This window comes from Narcine bancroftii, chromosome 13, assembly GCF_036971445.1.
Source record: "Narcine bancroftii isolate sNarBan1 chromosome 13, sNarBan1.hap1, whole genome shotgun sequence".
In the NCBI taxonomy this organism is placed as follows: Eukaryota; Metazoa; Chordata; class Chondrichthyes; order Torpediniformes; family Narcinidae; genus Narcine; species Narcine bancroftii.
In genome coordinates, this window is record NC_091481.1 from 6,411,069 (window position 1) to 6,432,222 (window position 21,154).

Here is a 21,154-nt window from a genome sequence, read left to right on the forward strand (position 1 = left end):
CTGTACCCCTCATAATTTTGTATCCCTCAAGAAAACTTCCTCTGGTCCTGGGAGAACAGATTGACCCTCTCCAGTGTCTCCTCTTAACTGAATGGCTCCAACCCAGGCAACATCCTAAATCTCCACTGCAGAAAATACAATGCCATCAGTTGTCTTCAACTGGCACAGAATTATAGGGGGCATTTGGTCCAGCGAGTCCATTCCAGCTCCTTGTGAGCACAGTCCAGCTTGTCTGTCTCCCCCATGCCCCATGAAGCCCATCTGCCTTTTGAAGCTCACTGCCGAACCTGTCTCCTCCATTACAACGGGGGAGGGTGCTCCAGACTCCAATGAAGTCAATGCATAAAAAGATTGTTTATGTTCCTCAGATCACCTTTTATTCTTTTCCCATTCACATTCATTTGACGTCCCACAGTTTGTTCCTTGATTGTAAATGACTCTCACATTTACAAGCTGTTCCAAGAAGAACAACCTCAGCTTCCAAAGTATGACCACACCCCTGAAATATTTGTGATAAACCTCTCTTGCATCCCCTTTGAAGCCTCTACACCTATCCAGAACTCAGCAACACTTATGGATGAACTTGTGTTTTATAAAGATTCACCATAGCTTCCTCCTCCTTGTAATTCATGTCCAGGACCCCAGGTGCTTTTTCAACCTGCCCTTCCACTTTCAATGAATTATTTTCTTACCACATAGAAAAGGCTATTTGGCCCAGAGAAGGCCTCCGAGCAATCCCTTTCCACAACCAGTTGTCCTTACAACCTCTGCCCCCAACATTTCCTTCCCCATCGTAAAAACACAGAAAGTGCTGGGGGATCTCAGCAGGTCATGCAACATCCGCAGGAAGTAAAAGAGAGCCGACGTTCTGGGGCTGGGGTCCTTCCCGAGGATTACCTGTTCTCCTCCCACAGATGCTGCGATCCTCCAGCACGTTTCTGCAATGCCCTGGGATCCAGATGCAGTGTCAGGGAGAGTGTGCAAACTCCAGGCAGGCAATGCCCGAGGCAAGGATCAAACCTGGGTTCCTGGCACTCTGCAACAACATCTCTACTGCCAGTGCCCCTGTGAACAGCTTTGGCACCCCATTTAGAAGCCTGCACTCCAGTTAATATTGCCTTGTTTTATTCCTCCAGCCAAAATGTAACACAAAACATTTCTACAGCATTAAATTTCGTCTGCCCCCTCTCCGTCAGCCTATCCCTGACTCTGAAATCTATTATTCTTATCACAGTGGGATCTGCAAGTTCCCTGGGATCCGCAGATTTGGAAATTGTGAGCCTAATATCCAATGAAACCCCTGTTATCCAGTAACTGCCAAAAAAATCATGGAAAATAAATAGATTTTTTTTTAAAAATGGCACACCTTGCCCCTATTTCCCCAATCTTGCAACACACCACAGACTCAAGAAACCGGTAAATTCACTGATCCAGCATCTACCAATCCCCACAGGTGCCAGATACCGGTGGGAAGGGGGGGGGGGGGGGGGGGGGGGCGGTTACTGCATGTCAAAAGCAGTGCTACTTGTAACAATCCTGAGGGGCTTGACTGTCCGCTCCAGTCACCAAGGCAGCCTTCCACAGCTACGTCCTCTTTCCCATGACCTTGCTAATTGCCTATCCATTTTGCTGCAACCCCTTTTATACCATGCACTCTTGATGATAAAGCCAATTCTGTAGTTCACACACAGCACCTCAACCACAGCTTCCTTTTGATCGAGAAACCTCCACCAAATCTGCCTCCAACGAACCTATCATGAGATACTTCGATCTCCTTGAACGTCTCATTGGAGATGTCTTCACCTCTTTAACATCGAACGTTTGCTTGCTTTGGCATTATTTCCCTTTTAAGAAAGCTTGTTTAGAGAAGGAGATGATCAGGGATCAGATTCAGGAAATTAACAGAATGATTACTGAATCGCAATTAATCCATTAATTGAACTGCAGGGAATGCATCCAGAATGGAAAATGGGCCATCTTTGTCTGAAAGCTGCTGCTTTCCCTATTATACATTCCCTATTTACAGTGAATTTAACAGAAGCATATTCCACACATTCCTTTCATGATCAGTCACTATTGCTTTTGTTGAGTGTGGGTAAACATCTTTGGAATGCAAGTACGCTGTTCACACCATCCATCCTCTCAGCACACAGCTCCATGACGATTCCAAGTCAGTTGCATGTTGCATGACTAAGAGTTAAACGGTGCAAGCCTTTATCTGGGAATAGGAGAGGGCAGCCCCTTCTATAAGCAACTATTGAGTGAGTACAATTTTTTTTCTTTATTGTCGGTTTGATGTAAAGTTGCTCAAATGCTCTCAGGTATGGCGGCGCTTAATGGTGGACTCGGAGCGACTGGCTTGACAAACGGTTCGGCTGGCACCATGGACGCCCTGACACAGGCCTACTCAGGAATCCAGCAGTACGCGGCAGCGGCACTGCCCACGTTGTACAGCCAGAGCTTGCTCCAGCAACAGAGTGCTGCAGGCAGCCAGAAGGAGGGTAAGTTTACGTCGCCTACCCCTTACCTCTTCCTTGCTTCGGGCTTGAAACGCTGGATCTGCATTATCCAAGCGAAATGGCAGGGGCGATCAGTGTCGGGTGGCTTCGAGGATCGTATCGAATGGGAGGGCGTTTCAGGACAAGTTCAAAAGAGTTGGGACTGGTCAGATTCACTGGGATGGGCTGATTGACGTCTTTCATGGTTAGCGGAACACTGTTGCAGCGCCAGCAATTGGGACCAGAATTCAAATCTGGTGCTTTCGGTAAGGAGTTTGCATGTTCTCCCAGTATCTGTGTGGGTTTCTGGGTGCTCTGGTTTCATCCCACCCTTCAAACATATCGTGGGTGTAATTGGACTCGTGGGTCAAAAGGTCTAAATTTTAAAAAAGATTCAATGAAAAAAATGTCTCTGCCATAACATTCAACAACAAGCTGTGGGCTTGAAGCTTCATCAGTATCAGGAACACGTAATAGGTCTGTCACATGAAGTACTGATATCACAATGTACAATATACAGACATACAGCACAGTAACAGACCCTTCCGCCCACAAGCCCATGCTGCCCAAATACACCCAATTAACCTACAACCCCCATATGTTTAGAAGGGTGGGAGGGAATCGTAGCACCCGCGGAAACCCATGCAGACACGAGAACATATAAACTCCTTACAGACAACGCTGGATTCGAACCAGGGTCACTGACACTGTAATAGCATCGCACCAACTATGCTACCCCAAATGTATTTGGAAAGCACAGGGAAGGAAGGAGAGAGGTGCAAGGAACTGAACAAAAATAACAGGCAAAAGAAAGAGGAATACTGAGCTCTGTGAAGTACAGTCCTCGTGGTTTTTTTCAGAGAGCAGTGGAAATGATGAAACCTTGAAGGAGTTCAGTTAGCAATCTCACCCTTTCCAAATAACGCACTGTTACTGGTAGAGTTGTTTCCAAGTCCCTGACACCCTTTGCCTGTGAGGCTCTAACCTACAGGGTTTAATCCCATCAAAATATTTGCACTTCCCCAACTGTGACTTCTTTATCCGTCCACCAGAGGAGACTATGCATTTGGGCCAAAAGGCTTTAAAATGGAATTAAAACACACAGTAAACGCCGGAGGAACTCGGCCCATTGTACAGTGTCCATAGGAAATAAAGATATATCGCTGACATTTCAGGCCTGAGCCCTTCTTCAAGGTAGAAGCAAAAAGCAGGCAGGTGTCTGAATAGACTGGGGAGAAAATGGTAAGGGGGAGACAAACAGACAAAAGGTCTTAGATAACTTCAGTAAGGCCTTCAATAACTTCAGTAAGGCCTTCGATAAGGTTCCTCATGGGAGGTTAGTTAGGAAGGCTAAGTCCTTGGGTATTCATTTGGAGATAGTCAAATGGATTCAACGGTGGCTGGAAAGAAGGTGCCAGAGAGTAGTTTGTCAGGATGGAGGCCGGTGACAAACGGTGTACCTCAGGGTTCAGTATTGGAACCATTGCTGTTTGTCATATATATTAATGATCTGGAGGATGGGGCGGTAAATTGGATTAGTAAATGAGCAGATGATACTAAAATAGGGGGAATTGTGGATGATGAAGAGGGTTTTCAAAGATTACAGAGGGATTTAAACTGCTTAGAGGAGTGGGCAGAAAGATGGCAGATGGAGTTTAATGCTGATAAGTGTGAGGTGCTTCATTTTGGAAAGAATAATTAAAGCAAGACATATGTGGTAAATGGGAGGGTGTTGAAGGATGCAGTGGAGCAGAAAGATCTAGGATAACAGTGCATTGTTCCCTGAAGGTAGGAGCGCATGTGGACAGGCCTTTAGAATGCTTGCCTATATAAATCAGTGCATAGAATATAAGAGTTGGGAAGTAATGGTGAAACTGTACAAGGCAAGGGTGAGAACTGTGTGCAGTTCTGTTCACCGATTTATAGGAAGGATATTAACAAGATAGAGAGAGTGCAGAGAAGATTTACAAAAATGTTGCCTGGGTTTCAGGATCTGGAATACAAGGAAAGATTGAGCAAATTAGGTCTTTATTCCTTGGAACGTAGAAGGCTGAGAGGGGATTTGATAGAGGTGTTTAAGATAATGAGAGAGATAGATAGAGTTGAAGTGGAAAGGGTTTTCCCATTGAGAGTAGGAGAGATGGATACAGGAGGTCACGGGTTGAGAGTTGATGGGCAAAAGTTTAGGAGTAACATGAGGGGGAACTTCTTTACTCAGAGAGTGGTTACTGTGTGGAATGGGGTTCTGGGAAAGGTGGTGGAGGCCGGGTCAATTTTGTCATTTAAGAAAGAGTTGGATAAGTATATTGATGGGAGGGGATGGAGGGATATGGGCAGGGTACTGGAAAGTGGGATTAGAGGAGGGTACTTGGATCCGTGCGGACTAGAAGGGCCAAATTGGCCTGTTTCCGTGCTGTAATTGTTATATGGTTAATTGGATATAAGAGAAAAGGTGAGAATTGGTTTTAGTTCAGCAAAAGAAGAGAGAGGGAAAGGGGAAGAGAGAGATATAGAACTAGAGGAAAGGAGACAGGGGTTTGAAGATGGGGAGGAGGGGGGTTTCGCGGAAACCAGAGAAGTTGTAATTAATGCCATCTGGTTGAAGGGTACCCAGACGGAAGATGAGGTGGTAATTCTGCCTTACCCACAGGAAAAAGAGTCTCGGAGTTGTATGTGATGTCATGAATGTTCTCGAACAATAAATCTGAAAGAGAACTGTGGCAGAATGATTGGCTCTCAGTTTCCAAATTCATCCAAATCCAAAACAGATAGTTAATGGTCAGTTACTTAAGAGTGTGGATGAACAGAGGGACCGTGGGGTCCAAATCCATACATTGCTTGGTTGATAGGATAGTTATGAAGGCCTATGGGCTTCATTCACAGGGGAATTGAGTTCAAGAGTAGCGAGGTCATGTTGCAACTCTACAAATCTCTGGTGAGATGATACTTAAGAGTATTGTGTTCAGTTCTGGTCACCTCATTACAGGAAGGATGTGGAAGCTATGGAGAGGTTGCAGAGGAGATTTACCAGGATGTTACCTGGATTGGAAAATAAGCCTTATGAGAGCTAGGACTTTTCCCTTTGGAGTGAAGATGGATGAGGGGAGACTTAATAGAGGTCTACAAGATGAGAGGCTTAGATAGGGTGGACAGCCAGCGCCTTTTTCCCAGGGCAGAATCAGCAAACACCAGAGGACACATGTACAAAATGAAGGGAGGAAGTTTAGGGGAGTAATCAAGGGTAAGCTTTTTTTGGACAGAGAGGTGTAGGTGCCTGAAATGCCTTGCCAGGGATGGTGGTGGAGACTGAAACATGGATGGAAGTAAAATAGAGGATTAGGTAGTAGGGAGGGTTCAGTACTATTTTTTAAGGACTGTATGGGTCGGCAGAACATCAAGACCCAAAGGGCCTGTATTGTGCCCTAGTGTTCCATGTTCTAAGGAGAGAGAAACCACGGCTGGGGTCATGTCTACCAATAACTGATCCACACTTACGAAACATCTAGCAAAATGTTAATCAAACCTCTTCCAAACCTGTCTTCTCTCTGCAAAATGAATTGTTTGGCTGGGAATTAAATCTATCAATCTTAACTTCCCAACTAAAACTTGAGGCTTTGACTTGATATTGCTGGTAACAATTCAGGGTTGTAGCTGGATCCTGAAAGTATTAATGGGGGAAAAAAAATAAGGTGCAGATTCTGCAAGCCTGAAATGAAAACAAGAAATCTTCGAAACTCTCAGAGGTTGGATCTCTGTGGAAAGAAAAATTTAAAAAATAAGAAAATAAGAAAAAAACAATAAAAATAAAAACAAGAAATCTTCGAAACTCTCAGAGGTTGGATATCTGTGGAAAGAAAGATAGAAGAGTTAACAGTTAAGTCTAAGATTCTTCGTTAGAATTGAGATGGTTCAACTGATGGTCGAGGTTCACATTGTTTTGAAGCAGGAAGCAGTGATAGACGGATTTGCAGGATGATAATCCATGATTCATTGGTATTGGCCAAACTTAGACAATTGTTCATGTTTCACTTCTGAATGTTCCCTTTCTCTTGTTCAGGGTAAGAGTTCTAGCCCATTGCAAATGCATAATTTTTTTTTTCCTCTACTTTAACGCATTTAACACAAAAGACTACAGAATTTGGAGCATAAAACAATCCACTGGAGGAACTCAGCAGGTCAAGGAGCACCTCTGAAGGCAAGGCGGGGAGGGATTAGGTGGTCGATGTTTCAGCTTGAGACCCTTTGTTTCTGCGCATCCCTCTACAGATGCCGCCCGTCCTGCTGAGTTCCCCCAGCAACTCGTTTTTTTGCCAATGTGCTTTGTGTGTACGCAGAATTGTAACAAGCTCATTCTTCAGTGCAGTTCCCCTCTAAACCTTCCCACCGACCTCCCGCTGCTCTCAGTGTTGAAACATTGGTCTCGCTTTCTATTGATGTTAAATCAGCATTGAAAGATATTGGTAATGAATGTTAAATTGGTAATATATTGTGAACAGAAGTTAAATTGCTAATCAACCATATTAATGAGTACAATTGGTGATTAATTGTAAACAATGTGTGTGTTAAATTGCCAATTAAAGTGGTGTTACAGAGGAGTATGTGCATTAAATTAATAATGAATGTTATTGATGTTAAGTTGATAATGAGGGTTTTTGGTAGTAAATTGGTCCATAAAGCTATCGGCATCAAATTACTAGGGAACAAGTTCTTGGTGTTAACGGGAGCAGTTACTGTCTGCATGCATCTTTACTCCTCTGTCTCACAGACACTTTACAGAGCAGAGGGCGCGCGCGGCAGGAAGGAATGAATATACAAGCGATGGATAAAGACACGGTCAGTGGAGCAACAGGAGTGGATGTGGGATCGTAGGAGTGGGCTTGAGGGAGTAACGGTAAACCAGGGAGCAGAAAAATGAATGGAAAGCTGGGAAAGGGACTGAAGAAGCGTTGGGATACAAGGATCCTGAATCAGGATTGCAGTAAAACTCCAAAAAAATCCATTATCTGACTACTTGGAAATCTTGCTGGTTTAGCATCTCATTCCCACGTTCTGGTGCAATGCCCCTTGAAAATCACTTGCTTCCATTTTCATATTCCCTCGAAACTCATCTGATTCTGTTTTCCACACTCCCTGCCAAGGTTACTAGAAAAAATCTACAGTGAAGCCCCTGGTATCTGGCACCTAAGATGATTGGTAGATGCCAGAAAAATCTATTTTTACACTTACAATACTAACTGATGCACCTGAATTAAGAATAAACTGTTTAAAATATAAAAATGCACTGAACAAACCTCACTTGCATGAACACATCTTACAGCATTTTACTTTCTTTTCAGTCACATTCTTTGAAAACATTTAACCGTTGTTGCATCTGCAGGTTCCTCCCCACTCCACGGAGCCGCCCAAAGGACGAACAATAGATGATGAAACCCCCCCCCTCCCCCACCCAAGTTTACAGATAAAGCCTCTGACCGGGGCAACTCTTACTTAGCGGGGATAAGGAGACACTCTGAGAGAGTTGCCCCAATGGCGAGTGGCATCAACTAGCTCTTCATCCTGTTTCACACAACTTTATTTAAACAGCTGCTATGAGCATAGCCCGATCAAGGAACTCCACTGGCTGAATATTTGCTCCCATCTTCGCCAAATGTTTGTGTTACTGCAGAGAACATTTACAATTTTAAACATATATTTTTACCTATTATTTTGTTCTTATTTATTTTAATTTTAAAAATTTGTTTTCCTTGATTTTTTTTTGCCAGTTGCTTGAATTCCAAATACCAGGGGCTTTACTGTATTACTGGAGAGATCAGCGCAAGTGCTGAAGGTGTGACATCCAAAAAGGTTGAATTAATTTTTTTTTTCCTGTTCATTCTGCTTATTCCTTGAAGAAGAGCTCAGGCCCAAAACATCAGCAATACATCTCCTCTTGACGCTGAAAGACCAGCTGAGTTCCTCCAGCATTTGGGAGTGTTTTTTTTCTACAATCACAGCGTCTGCAGACGTTAGTGTTTCACTCAGTTCAGTTGATCCACTGCGAAATCTCTTCGAGGGATGCTTGCCCTAAAGAAGTTCTCGTCCCCTCTTTGAAGGGAGTTCTGTGAGAGCCTCTCTCCCTGCTCCCCAATCTACTGCTCTCAAGCTCTACGACCATGTCTGCTTTTTGCTCATTCCTTGAAGAAGGGCTCAGGCCCAAAACATCAGCAATATATCTTTGTCTCCTATGGAAGCTGAGTTCCTCCAGCATTTTTAATGAAAAGTAGGTTGGATTGTCAATAGGAATAACATCCAATAGTCTGGAAAACCTTATAATTTGATATCACCTAACTCCCAAACAGAACAGATTGACAGAGAATCACCATGTGTTGGAGAATGGGTTCAAAGTACCTGAAATGGAGACACAGGTACAGGTGCTGGAATCCTGGTGCAAGTGCCCAATCTGCTCGATGAGCTCAGTGAGGTGAACAGTGTCGGTGGGAGATACAGAATGGACCGAACCCTTTGTCTGGAGATGCCGGAAACCTAAAACAAAAACAGAAAATGCTGGAAGCACTCTTCTCTGGGAGCATCCGTGGAAAGAAAAACCCAGCTGATGTTTAAAGCTGAGGAACCTTCATCAGAGCTGGTGACGGGGTCTTCGACCTGTCACATCTGCTCTGATTCCCTCAAGCGATGTTGTCTGGCCTGCTGAGTGTTTGCCGCATTTTCTGAGCACCGTTGAATCGATGGAGTCATGGGGTTAGAACTTGGAGATGGAAAACAGAACTATTATCTGATAGCGTAGCCATTTGAAAATACCACAGAATAGTACCAAGGTGACAAGAAAACTTGAGGAGCTCGCCCCACCACTGGATAACTGAAGTCTATGATGTATCAGATCTTACCCTCCGGTTTGCTAACCAGAGGCAAATTTCTATCGGAGGCTTCATTTTTGAAGAAAAGGATATATTACTGCTCAAATTGGGCATCTCTTCCCCTTCCCCTGTTGTAAACCCAACATGCCAACACAGAAGACTGGGCCATCAGGGATACACTACAGATAAAGATTGCTATTGATGACTTTAACGTTATTGCTATGTTGTAACAGTAATATTGAGTTACTGATTCTATTGACATGATATTACTGCTGAAGGCGGTGTTAATTTAGGAATAACTTTTGATAATTGGATACTTGGTTAATTTGGATGTCACAGTTAGTATTTAATGAAATTAGCCATGTTGCACAATATCATTTTAGTTTGGTTCTAATTACTTCTTTAAATTATTTCCTGATTTCTTCTATCTTTTATTCTTCCTTTTAAATTAAACAGGTTTCATTATCCCTTTAATAAACATTTTAATCTAATGCTGCACACACTTTATTGACCCCCAAGTGTTGTCGATGTGAATCAATGTTGTGCTCTGGGTAAATGCTGAGGTGCTGTAATCAGTGTCTGGGAGATGTTATTGCCTTGTTTGCTTGGGTCAGCCAAACTCATCACTTAATTAACATAATAACTCACTGGCGTGAATTATTACCTGACAGATTAATGCTCCTCATTAATCAAGGAATATTGCTCTTTAATGTAAATTAAATCAACCCCACCTCACCACTATCTCACTTTGCTAAGGCCTGGAGTGCCCTTAACTCAATAGCCCCTCTTACACTTGTATCCCACAAAATCGGCCTTTCAGTGTCCTGGGATAGCAATGGTGTCTTTGTTGTTCACACTTGACCACTCCTAACTGGGAACACTGCATTCACACTCACAAGGAGTCTTCCCCAGGGTTAGGACTGTTCTATCTTCTACTGGTGACGTCATGACGCATCGAGTGATGGTGGACCTGCCCTAAATCCTGATCAATGTATTATCTTGTATTTTGATAAAATTAATCATGCCTAATTATAACATAATTAAGCTTTATGTACAGCACAATATGAGCCCTTCAGCCCCTGTTGTTGATGTGCCGACCTATACAAACCTTTATAAGGGACCGTGGGAAAGTCCTAGCAATAAATAGAAGACAATTTTTAAACAGCGTGGGAAAGTTGGTAGCGCTATTGCGCACAAAATATAAATACTGTGGGAAAAAGCGATGGCAGACTTGCCCTCTCAGAATTCTGTACACAGAGAAAGGGCTGTATGTATGGCTGCATGCACGGAGCATTCATGGAGGAGTTTCTCTGCCACATGGCATTCTGGGAAGTCAGGTCTGCCATCTCTTTATCCCACGGTCTTAATAAATTATCCACTATAGCGCTACCAACTTTCCAACACTGTTTAAAAATTGTCTTCTATTGCTATTTATTTCCTCTCTCTCCCTCTGTGACTTGCCCAAAGCAAAGTTTATACCTTCATTTTAATCTTTCCTTCCTTCACTTTCTTGCCCTCGCACAAAAACTTGGGTCATTTCTATCCCAGAATGTAATTGCCGTTTCTATACTTGCCTGATTGCAATGCCGGCATGGGGGATTGTACGAGAGGTTGAGGCAGCCTATCCTTGGCGTGAGCTGACGTCATCCCACGCCAGCGTTGAGAAGATTTTCCTTTCACACTAGATCCTTTTTAGGCTGATTGGCCGTTAATTCCTGGGACCACTTGCAAGTGTGAAAGGGGTTAGAAATAATGTGCCCTGAAAAGTTTGCTTTTGTATATTGGTGTCATTTAGTGAGAATCAATCATGTCAGACTCTCACTTCTAAGGGATAATGAAATCTGATGTGAAGAGTTCTGTGATACATTGTTCTGGGTGTAGATAACCACCAATCAACTCTTGTCCCTTTTGCATTCAAAGAAACAGCAAAATGTTCACATCAGTGATCATTTGAGATTGCAAAGTTGGTGGACGATTCTGAGCTTATTTGATTCCTTGCATTGGGCCTTAATAGTTGTTGCTCAAATGAATTTTTAGAACATTATTGCCTTCATCTTAAAAGACAGTGACTGTTATTGATGCCTGCAGCTTCAGAACTAAACCAGATGTAAACTTAAATTTATTTTTAAATTTAATCATTCAGCACATTAACAGGCCATTTCGGCCCACAAATCCATGCCGCCCAATTTACACCCAATTAACTGACGTCCCCAGTATGTTTCGAGTGGTGGGAGGAAACTGGACCCCTTGGGGAAAACCCACGCAGACACGGGGAGAACATACAAACTCCTTACAGACAGGGTGGGATACAAAACCAGGTCCCGATCGCTGTAAAGGTGTTACGCTAACTGCTACATCAACCAGGCCGCCCTTAAATGTACATGGAATGTCTCTTCTTCGATAAATAAATGTGGTTTTGTTTGATCTCGTCCCCAGGCCCAGAAGGTGCAAATCTGTTTATTTACCACCTTCCCCAAGAGTTTGGAGATCAGGACATCCTGCAGATGTTTATGCCATTTGGAAATGTTGTGTCTGCTAAAGTTTTCATTGATAAACAGACCAACCTTAGCAAATGCTTTGGTAAGTGCTTTTGAAAATTTCTTTTTAATTTTCATAGACTCGTGAAACAAGCATTATAATCTTTTTTAACATTCATGTAACATACAGAGTCTGTATTTATCCTCCCCCCACACCCTCGAACAACTGAAAGTACAGTCAATGGAATTACATCAATACAAATTCCGGTGGGATCAAAGTCCCCTACAGAAACCTAGGGTAAAAAAACCAATCAGAAAGGCCAAGTTTCAACTCATCTTCAAAAATGTATGTTCGTATCTGCTGCACGTGTGTGGAATGTTGCTGTTGGTTATAAATGGACCTGTACTGCACCTCCCAAATGGTGTAGTTTGTATTGGGAGTGACAATTTTGATGACTGTTGTGTTCCAATTGGCCAGTGGCACAGGGATTGGAGTAAAATGATGGAGGAACTCAGCCGGTCTCACAGCACCAAGACCTGGCTGAAATCCTCCAGCATTTATTGGCCTATTGGTCAGTCTCAGGGCAACAAGGATAGTTGAGCCTTTGACCTGGATAAGCCCCACTGGAAAGGTTCCATGAGGAAGCAAAGGCACAATAACAGCAGGGCCCTGCCCCACTCCCCCAAATATTCAAGTAGAGCAAGTTCCAGGCTCGCAGACAAGGCTGCAAGGTGTCAGTTACCCTCTCTGCGCCAACCAATGCACCAGCTTGCGAGTCTGATGCCCCACTCACTCCAGAGTGTAATCAGTCCTGAGGGAGTACTTCACAGTCAAGTGTGTCATCTTCTGGATGAGTCATTAGACCTGCTCTTTCCTCTGCTTATTTATGACGAGCATTTACCGAATCTTATATAGTTTTTTGTGCTGGTTACCGGAAAAGTTGACAAAGGAAAGGCTCTGGATGTTGTCTACATAGAGTTTAGTAAGGCCTTTAACATCTTTCCATGTGGGTGGTTATTCATGAAGGTTCATATGCTCGGTGTTCATGATGAAGTAGTGAACTGGATTCAATAATGGCTGGACGGGAGAAGTCAGAGAGTGGTGGTGGATGATGCTTCTCAGACTGGAGGCCATTATGATCTGGATGATAATGTGGTCAATTGGATCAACAAGTTTGCAGATGACACAAAGATTGGAGGGGTTGTGAACAGCAAAGAAGGTTTTCAAAGCTTGCAGAGGGATCTAGACCAGCTGTAAAAACGGGCTAAAAAATGACAGATGAAATTCAATACAGGCAAATGTGAGGTGTTGCATTTTAAAAGGACAAACCAAGAAAGGACATGCATAGTAAATGGCAGGGCACTGAGGAGTGCAGTGGAACAGAGGGATCTGGCAATATAGATACATAATTCCCTGAAAGTGGTGTCACAGGTGGATAGAGTTATAAAGAGAGCTTTTGGCATCTTGGCCTTCATAAATCAAAGTATTGAGTACAGAAGTTGGAATGTTATGGTAAAGTAGTGGAAGACATTGGTGAGGCCAAATTTGGGAGTATCATGTGCAGTTTTGGTCACCTAACTACAGGAAAGATTTCAATAAGATAGAAAGTGCAGAGTAGATTTACTAGGATGTTGCCTGGACTTCAGGACCTGAGTTATAGGGAAAGGTTAAACAGGTTAGGACTTTATTCCCTGAAGCGTAGAAGAATGAAGGAAGAGTTTCTCGAGGAATTTATAATTATGAGGGGGATAGACAGAGTAAATGTAGGTCGGGTTTTTCCACTGAGGGTAGTTGAAATACAAATCAGAGGACATGAGTTAAGAGGAGAAGTTTAGGGGGAACTTCTTTTTTTTATTTAATTTTTTATTTTTCACACCATAAATCACGTTAGCCATGATATACACTTTTTCTTTTTCACACATATACAGTGACTTTTTCTCCCCCCCCCCCCCCTCCTCCCAAGCCACCCCCCCACCCCCCCCTCTCATCCATTTTAGGTATACAATCTAGGTTGCATTAAGCCAGTCAGACAATGTTGTCATTCAACAAAAATACACCAGAAATTCTACTGAGTCCATTCTTTTCTTTTCTTCTCCTTCCATCAACTTAGGTAATGTTTGTTCCCGGTAGGTTTTCGCTATTGTATTTAATGTAAGGCTCCCATACTTGTTCGAATATTTCAATATTATTTCTTAAACTATATGTTATTTTTTCTAATGGGATACATTTATTCATTTCTATATACCATTGTTGTATTTTCAAATTATCTTCCAATTTCCAGGTTGACATAATACATTTTTTTGCTACGGCTAGGTCTATCTTAACAAATCTTTTTTGTGCATCCTCCAAGTCAATTCCAAATTCTTTATTTTTTATGTTACTTAGGAGAAAGATCTCTGGATTCTTTGGTATATTGTTTTCTGTTATTTTATTTAATATCTGATTGAGATCATCCCAAAATTTTTCTACTCTCTCACATGTCCAGATTGCATGAATTGTTGTTCCCCTTTCTTTTTTACATCGAAAACATCTATCAGATACTGTTGGGTCCCATTTATTTAACTTTTGCGGTGTAATGTATAGTCTGTGTAACCAATTATATTGTATCATACGCAGCCTCGTATTTATTGTATTTCTCATCATTCCAGAACATAATTTCTCCCATGTTTCCTTTTTTATCTTTATATTTAAATCTTGTTCTAGGGGGAACTTCTTTAGGCAGAGAGTGGTGGGAGTGTGGAATGAGCTGCCAGCTGAAATGGTGAATGAGGGCTCATTTTTAACATTTAAGAAGAACTTGGACAGATCATGGATGGGAGAGCTATGGAGGGCTATAGACTGGGTGCAGAAATTATTCAGCACAGACTAGAAGGGCCAAAGGGGCCTGTTTCTGAGCTGTAATGTTCTATGGTTCATTCTAGTGTTCTGGCCAACCTTCTGCTCTTCGACTAACACCTTAAACAGATGTTCTCATGGAAACGCAGCCATGGATTATTTGCGCACACCAGACCTTTAGGTTAATTTTAGGATCATGTTCAGCTTAGACACATGGGCCGTAGGTTCTGTTCCTGTCCTGTACTGTTCTCTGTGACAGGTATCTAGATGAGCACTTGAATCCCCAAGGCCTAGTAAGCTACAAAACGAAGGCATAAGTACATATTGATCAGCACGACCATGTCGGACTGAAGGGCCTGTTTCTGTCAGTAATAACAACATCGAGATGTGTTGACGCTTGTTGGTTTGTGTAGTGAAATTGTATCTTTTGTTCTTTCCCCCACCCCACGCCCTAGGTTTCGTAAGCTATGATAACCCAGTTTCCGCTCAGGCTGCCATCCAGGCTATGAATGGTTTTCAGATCGGAATGAAGCGTTTGAAAGTTCAGCTGAAACGGTCGAAGAACGACAGCAAACCCTACTGAGTCTAGTGTGGGAGGTTAATGCTGTTACTTTAGCTTTGTTAGGGTAAGTCCCATGAACCAGCCCATAGCTGAGGAGGATCATTGCCAACATTCATCAAGGGACAGTTTTTAACATTACACTTCCATTCTCCTTTTCCCCACCTGTTCTTCTTCCCATCCCCGTTACGTTCAGTATCTTAAATCTTATTGTATTACAGTATTTAATATTTTGCTTTGTTCCGTTTAAAAGAAATATGAATTTTGCAAAAAAAAGATGTCTTAAGAGGATTTTGAAAAAAATAATAACCGAAATGTGCAATTTAACTCAGTAGCCACTGGTGCCAAACAGGCCCATGTGACAATCAGGCATCAGATGCTTAATTAGCTTAAGGGACCCAGTTAATGTAGATTAGAAAGGCACCAGCAGTTTACGGGTTAATGACATGGTGGCCTAGTCTGAAAATGATACCAAGTGAAGTACTAACATTTTCCTTTATTTTTGTTTCAGAGTGGTGGGGGTGGGAGGGGCGGGGGTGGGGGGAGAAATTATTTCTCACTCCGATGAGAATTGATCTGGTAGGACACGATCACGAGTTAGCTATTAATCTTTGTGCGATCAGATCACATGGGCCTTTTAGTGAAACAAAAGCCTTTGAGATCTGTTTCCACTGCCATATATGGGGCTCTTTTTTGTCGGGAGGGGATAAAATGAAAGAAGATTTAAATGATAACATTTGCTGATGGTTTAAATGAATCAAAAATGATTAAAAAGGAAAGCCACAGGCCTGTACATTTTATTTGTAAAAAAAGCAGCTCTATTTTTATACAAATTTTTACTGCCTCAAAAAAGATGGAAGTTATTTATTAATTATCTATAGTTAATTTATTGGATACCTGAGATAGCTCATCCTCTATAATAGTTAGAGCCTGCCTCGTAAAGAGTCTCCAATGTGCTAAGTGAGAACAAGTTTATCCTTGCAGTTAAACACACACAAAAAACATGTCCTGCACCAATCACCCTTCTCTTGTTTATTTGTACCTTTCAATTGTGTGGTAACCTCATTACTTGTAGCTTCCATTATGTAGTCGATTTCAAGTCTTTTGTTTTAAACCTTGTGACTTTTATTCTTTTTTTATATATATATATATATATTTGTTTAATTAAACAAATCTGTATTTCTGTCCCAAAATCAATCCATCTCTTTTATCTCCTTTAAAACACAGATGGATTTTTTTGGGTGTTTTATTTTTATTTGTTGCGTTGCTTTTATTTTACAGTGTTATTAAAAAAAATGCAAATTTATGTGAATGGCTCATAGATTCTAATGACTGAGATTTGCATTATTCTGCAACCATGAGAATGATTTTGTTTCTGCTGCGTAGACTCTGTGTAACTTTTGACTCTTCCTTGTGTTTTTCCCTTAGACATCTCCATGCTCGTTAGTCCATCGTTTGCCTAGCATGTCCCTGTGGCGCCAAAAAAAATTCAAAAAAAAAAAAAGCTCATCGTCCCGTCATTGTTTCTGATGTCTTTCTGACCTCACATCATACTTGGTCCTCCAACTTGACCCCTTTGACCTAGTTTGACTTTGAGATTTTTGCATGTTGACCTCATACAGCTCTGAATTCTAAAGAGGTTCAATGTGAAAAGCCTAGCTACATTCGTGTTGAGACTGAAAAAGAAAAAAAAATATTTTAAGGAAGTAAAGCAAGTCAAAAAATATATAAGAGAGAGAGAGAGAGAGAGAGAAGGAAATTTAAAAAAAAACCTGTGGCGAAAATGTTTCTTTTTTTTTCATGAAACAAACTTGAAAGTAATATACAGGGATTGGCGTTCTGACTGGTCACTTGGAATAGCAATAGCAATATGTGGTCAGTGCACAGAATGTTGGTTTCTCAAATGAAGCAGACTACTTCTGATCAGATGACGAAACTGATCGGATATTATCAAGAGCTCTGTAATAGTTTTTACATTTTTCAGGCAGTGTAAAGTTTTGATAAGGGCCATTTAAGTGGCACATTTTCTCATCAATATATATAGAAATGAAAAAAACCACTTTTTTTGTAGACTAGTTTAAGATAATTAAAAAAAAAGATGACCCATGTTTGGGGAAAGACTACCTATTTGTGTCACCTTTTGCTGAACTGATTCACACCTAGACAATCTGTGGTAAATGCACATTAAATTACCTATATTTTATACTGTTTTAGTGTATTGGGAGAAGAGAAACAAAGCAGTAAGTGTTAACTTTGTCATGTTGGTAACTGTGTGGGTTAAGTTTTGGTGTCATCGCGATTTTTAAGGTTCTATAAGTGTTTCGTAACGCAGCGGAATTTTTTTTTGGCTGACTCGCAAAAGATTTTTTTTTCCGGATGGCCAAAAAAAATCTTAATTCGTCAGGTGAAAAGGGAAAAAAAACCTACAATTCCAGGACAAAAAAATTGTGTGCTTTGCGTGTGAAACGTTTTGACGTCTGATTTTATTTTTTTTCCACCGTGGGGTTAACAGTTTGACGTACTTTGTTCAGCAAAATGTGAGATTGGCTTTTTTTTTTCTTGTGAGAAAAGAAGAAAACCGCAATTTTAAACAGTGCCAAATTTTAAAAAAATCTTAAAGGTACTTCCTGCCCCGCGCTTAATTGTGTTATTTGTGAGAAGTAATTTGATAACATGGGGTATTTTGTTACTTAAGTGTTTTGTAATAATTCTCTCATGTTTGAAAAAAATTAAAGGACAAAAAAAAAGATTAAAACCAGAGAGAAAAAAGTTTGTTAAATTGTTAAAGCTGTGGTCTTGTTGCCTGAGATTGTTCATCGTTTGTTATTTCTCTTTGTAAAAGTGTCCATATTTCTCAAACTTGCCATTATCGAGATGCCGTGAGATCTCATAAAGCTTTTATTATAGTTGTAAGATTAACAAAATATGAAATCTCTCTCTCACGCGCGCGCGCACACACACACACACACACACACACACACACACACACACACACACACACACACACACACACACACACACACACACACACACACACACATTAAAAGAACACCCCAAGGCAGGAATGTTTAGAACTGGTTTGAATTTTTTTTTAAATCAGCAGCTTTACCTGCTGAGTATGATTTTCTAACCATTGCAAAAGCATTTGTCATTTCTCTGTGCATGCATTTGATATGTAATAAAGCGTTAATTGTGAACGGGCCAATATTTTTCTGCTGTAAGGGGCTGGGAGCAGATCAAATCAGTTCAGCTTCCATCGTCTTGGGGATTGATTTTTGGCCTGCTCTGTTCTGATTTCATTTCCCCACACCGTCACCTTCACCACTAATTCACCCCCACACATTGTATCTGTTTTTTAAAGTAAAAAAAAAGTTTAAAAAAAATGTTGTAGCTTCATTGAGTTTTTTGGAAAATGTCACACAAGACAAGTGTTTGTGCTTCTGTGATGTGAGATCTGGTGTTTGTAGATTATTATCATTTAGGATTAAGAATTAAAGGAAAAAAATTATATAGTTTTAAGTATTTGTTTGAGAAAAGCCAAAGTTAATGCAAAACGAGTGGGGGAACTGCAAGCCCATGTGAGTGTTGTAATTCTTTTTGGTGTATTCGACCCTGTATGTGTTGGAAGGTTTTTTTTGAGAAAAAAGTCAACACACCACACAAACACTCAAAAAAAAATAGTGGGCTTTCATATTTCTACAACTTGATTGTAATTATACATTTTGTACCAGTGGATTTTTTTATACTGGAAATTTTAAAAAAGTGGATATTTCTGGGCCTTCTTGTCTGGGCACAGTCACGATTGATTTTGAGTCTGATTTCTGGTTGGTACAGAGAAACTGGTGACTATTTCATTTTAAGAATTTACAAAAAAGAAACCGACAAAAAAAACTTTGGCTTGCTTTCCTCATTTCTTTGCATATGCTTAAATGTCAAGAATTTTTGTCAAACAAAATGGGTAAGTTTCTCTTCAATTATGTATTGTGCAGTTACATAAGGTATTAGGACTTGCAGTATACATCCACCTGCAGTGGGATAACTGTATTAGTTTAAAAAAAAATAGGGGTTTGCTTTTTGCTGTTGAAATCCAAGTTTTTTCCTGATTCTCTGTCTTCATTGTGAACATAACTGTGGAACAGTCGGACTTATTTTTGTAACGTATGTTATTGTGTGATGCAGTTTTGGCTTCTGTCTCAAATATTAAACCATTTTTCCTAATACTCGTCTCTCTTTGTGTACTGTTGGTGGTGTTCACTGTTGTTTGGCGTTTCTGCAAACCTCACTGTTCCACGTCTTTTATTTTTCGTTGACTCTCTTTGTTGTGTAGAGAAGACACTGCCGATCTTGCCGGCTACTTCTGTTCCTCATTTCTCTTTTGGTTCAGTATTTAACTGTTTCTTTTTTTTTGGACAAATACAGCTATTTATACTGTTTTCCAATGCCTTTTTTTGCTGAACCAGCAGCAAAAAATAAAAATCTGACAAGCTGTAATAGCGGTGCACTGCACATCAATATTAGACACACAGCAGGACTAATAAATAACCAAACCAAAAAAGGAAACTCTTCAAAAGCTATGATAATAGATGTTGTTATTTCTGGTTGTCATTTCTGAACACAAAGCTAAATCAAGGTCTGATGGATAAAAAGAATCTTTTTTTATATAACAACCACTTTGGAAAGGAATTGACATCCAAAGCTGAGAGGAAACTACTCCTGGAATGGCCGATTTGATAATTGCACTGACCAGGGCTGATACTGAATCATTCTGGGTACTCATTCCTGGTTGTGTTTTTACTTGTGAAAAGCCTCTGACCTTAACAGCTTTTTGTGCTTGGTAACGGCAGTGAGTTGGGCAAGACTGGGAGAAGAACAATCTGCTGTGACTCAGATCATTATTCCTGCGTATCGTCCCCCTGTTTCAAATCTCTTGGTTAAAAATGATTGCCTTGTGCTAAGTATAATTCAGAAGTGTCTACTGATTGCTTCGAGAATTCGCTTTGTTGATGAAAGTAAATTTCTTGGCATCGTTAATCCTGTACTTATTTTCTAGCAGAGATGTCTGAGGATTGATTTCAACCCCTTGCTTGTATCTAGAAAGTTTGAGCAATGGTGGTGTGGCAGGCATCTTCTTCCCTGCCAGTTCTTCTCCCAAACCACCTGTCGCCCATCAGTGTAAAGACAGATGTCATCTCTGAATATCCTTTGGATAATTCGCCCAGCTCTTTGCTGAATGCAGATTGGCTAAGAGTGTGTGGAGAAGGATGCAAGGGTCCTTGTCATAGTTCATCCCCAGCAACAGTGTGGCAGAGAACTCTCTGATCTACAGGCTGTTCTCGAGGGCGCAGTCAGAGTCAGACATCCAGGACTGCTGGAAGACCACCGACTTGGTGAAAGACAAAATTTGGTCTGCCCAAAATTTGTTGGTCTTTCAGCACATGGAGAGGTTGGTGAGGGAATACTGCCAACTGATGCATTCCAGGCTGCTGGTGTACATGCTGAGGGATGCACCAAGGCTTGGAGCAGCCAACATGAGGTTACTGTGGGGAAGGACCACAGTCTGGAGTCCTCCCATTGAGAGGCTGAGACCAAGAGGAAGTCCCTCAACAAGGGGGAGAACCAACAAGGTGCCAAAGTGGTGGTAATGGTGTAAATAGAGTGGAATGTAACAAGTCACAGTAATGGGATGTATAGATATGAAAGTGAGGGAACAGAGTCCAAACAGGGTTCCTTTTGTAAATAATTTATCATGAATAAAGTCTTATTTTTGGTTTTAAAAATTCATTAGTTAATTCCAACTGACAATTTATGATCATGGTTTTCTCCAATCCTTGGTTCATTATCCACATTGGCACACTGCTGGCTATGGAACTGTATTGTTCTACCATTCTGTTTATATTCAGATGCTTCACCTTCCCCCCCCCCCCCCCCAC

General features: G+C 41.2%; 1 protein-coding gene across 11 annotated transcripts in view; it reads left to right on the forward strand.

The window, feature by feature from the left end:
• Window positions 1–18,607, forward strand: part of celf2 (cugbp, Elav-like family member 2) — a 303,877-nt gene extending 285,270 nt beyond the window's left edge. For 10 of the 11 annotated variants that reach the window (XM_069908439.1, XM_069908434.1, XM_069908428.1 and 7 more), the window contains 4 exons: window positions 2,322–2,501; window positions 11,789–11,932; window positions 15,121–15,291; window positions 16,653–18,607. In XM_069908439.1, coding sequence (XP_069764540.1) covers window positions 2,322–2,501; window positions 11,789–11,932; window positions 15,121–15,248 — 452 coding nt within the window. In that variant the 3' untranslated portion in view covers window positions 15,249–15,291; window positions 16,653–18,607. The remainder of the gene's footprint in view (window positions 1–2,321; window positions 2,502–11,788; window positions 11,933–15,120; window positions 15,292–16,652) is intronic. The other variant, XM_069908438.1, reaches the window with a different exon arrangement.
• The last annotated feature ends 2,547 nt before the right edge of the window (window positions 18,608–21,154 follow it).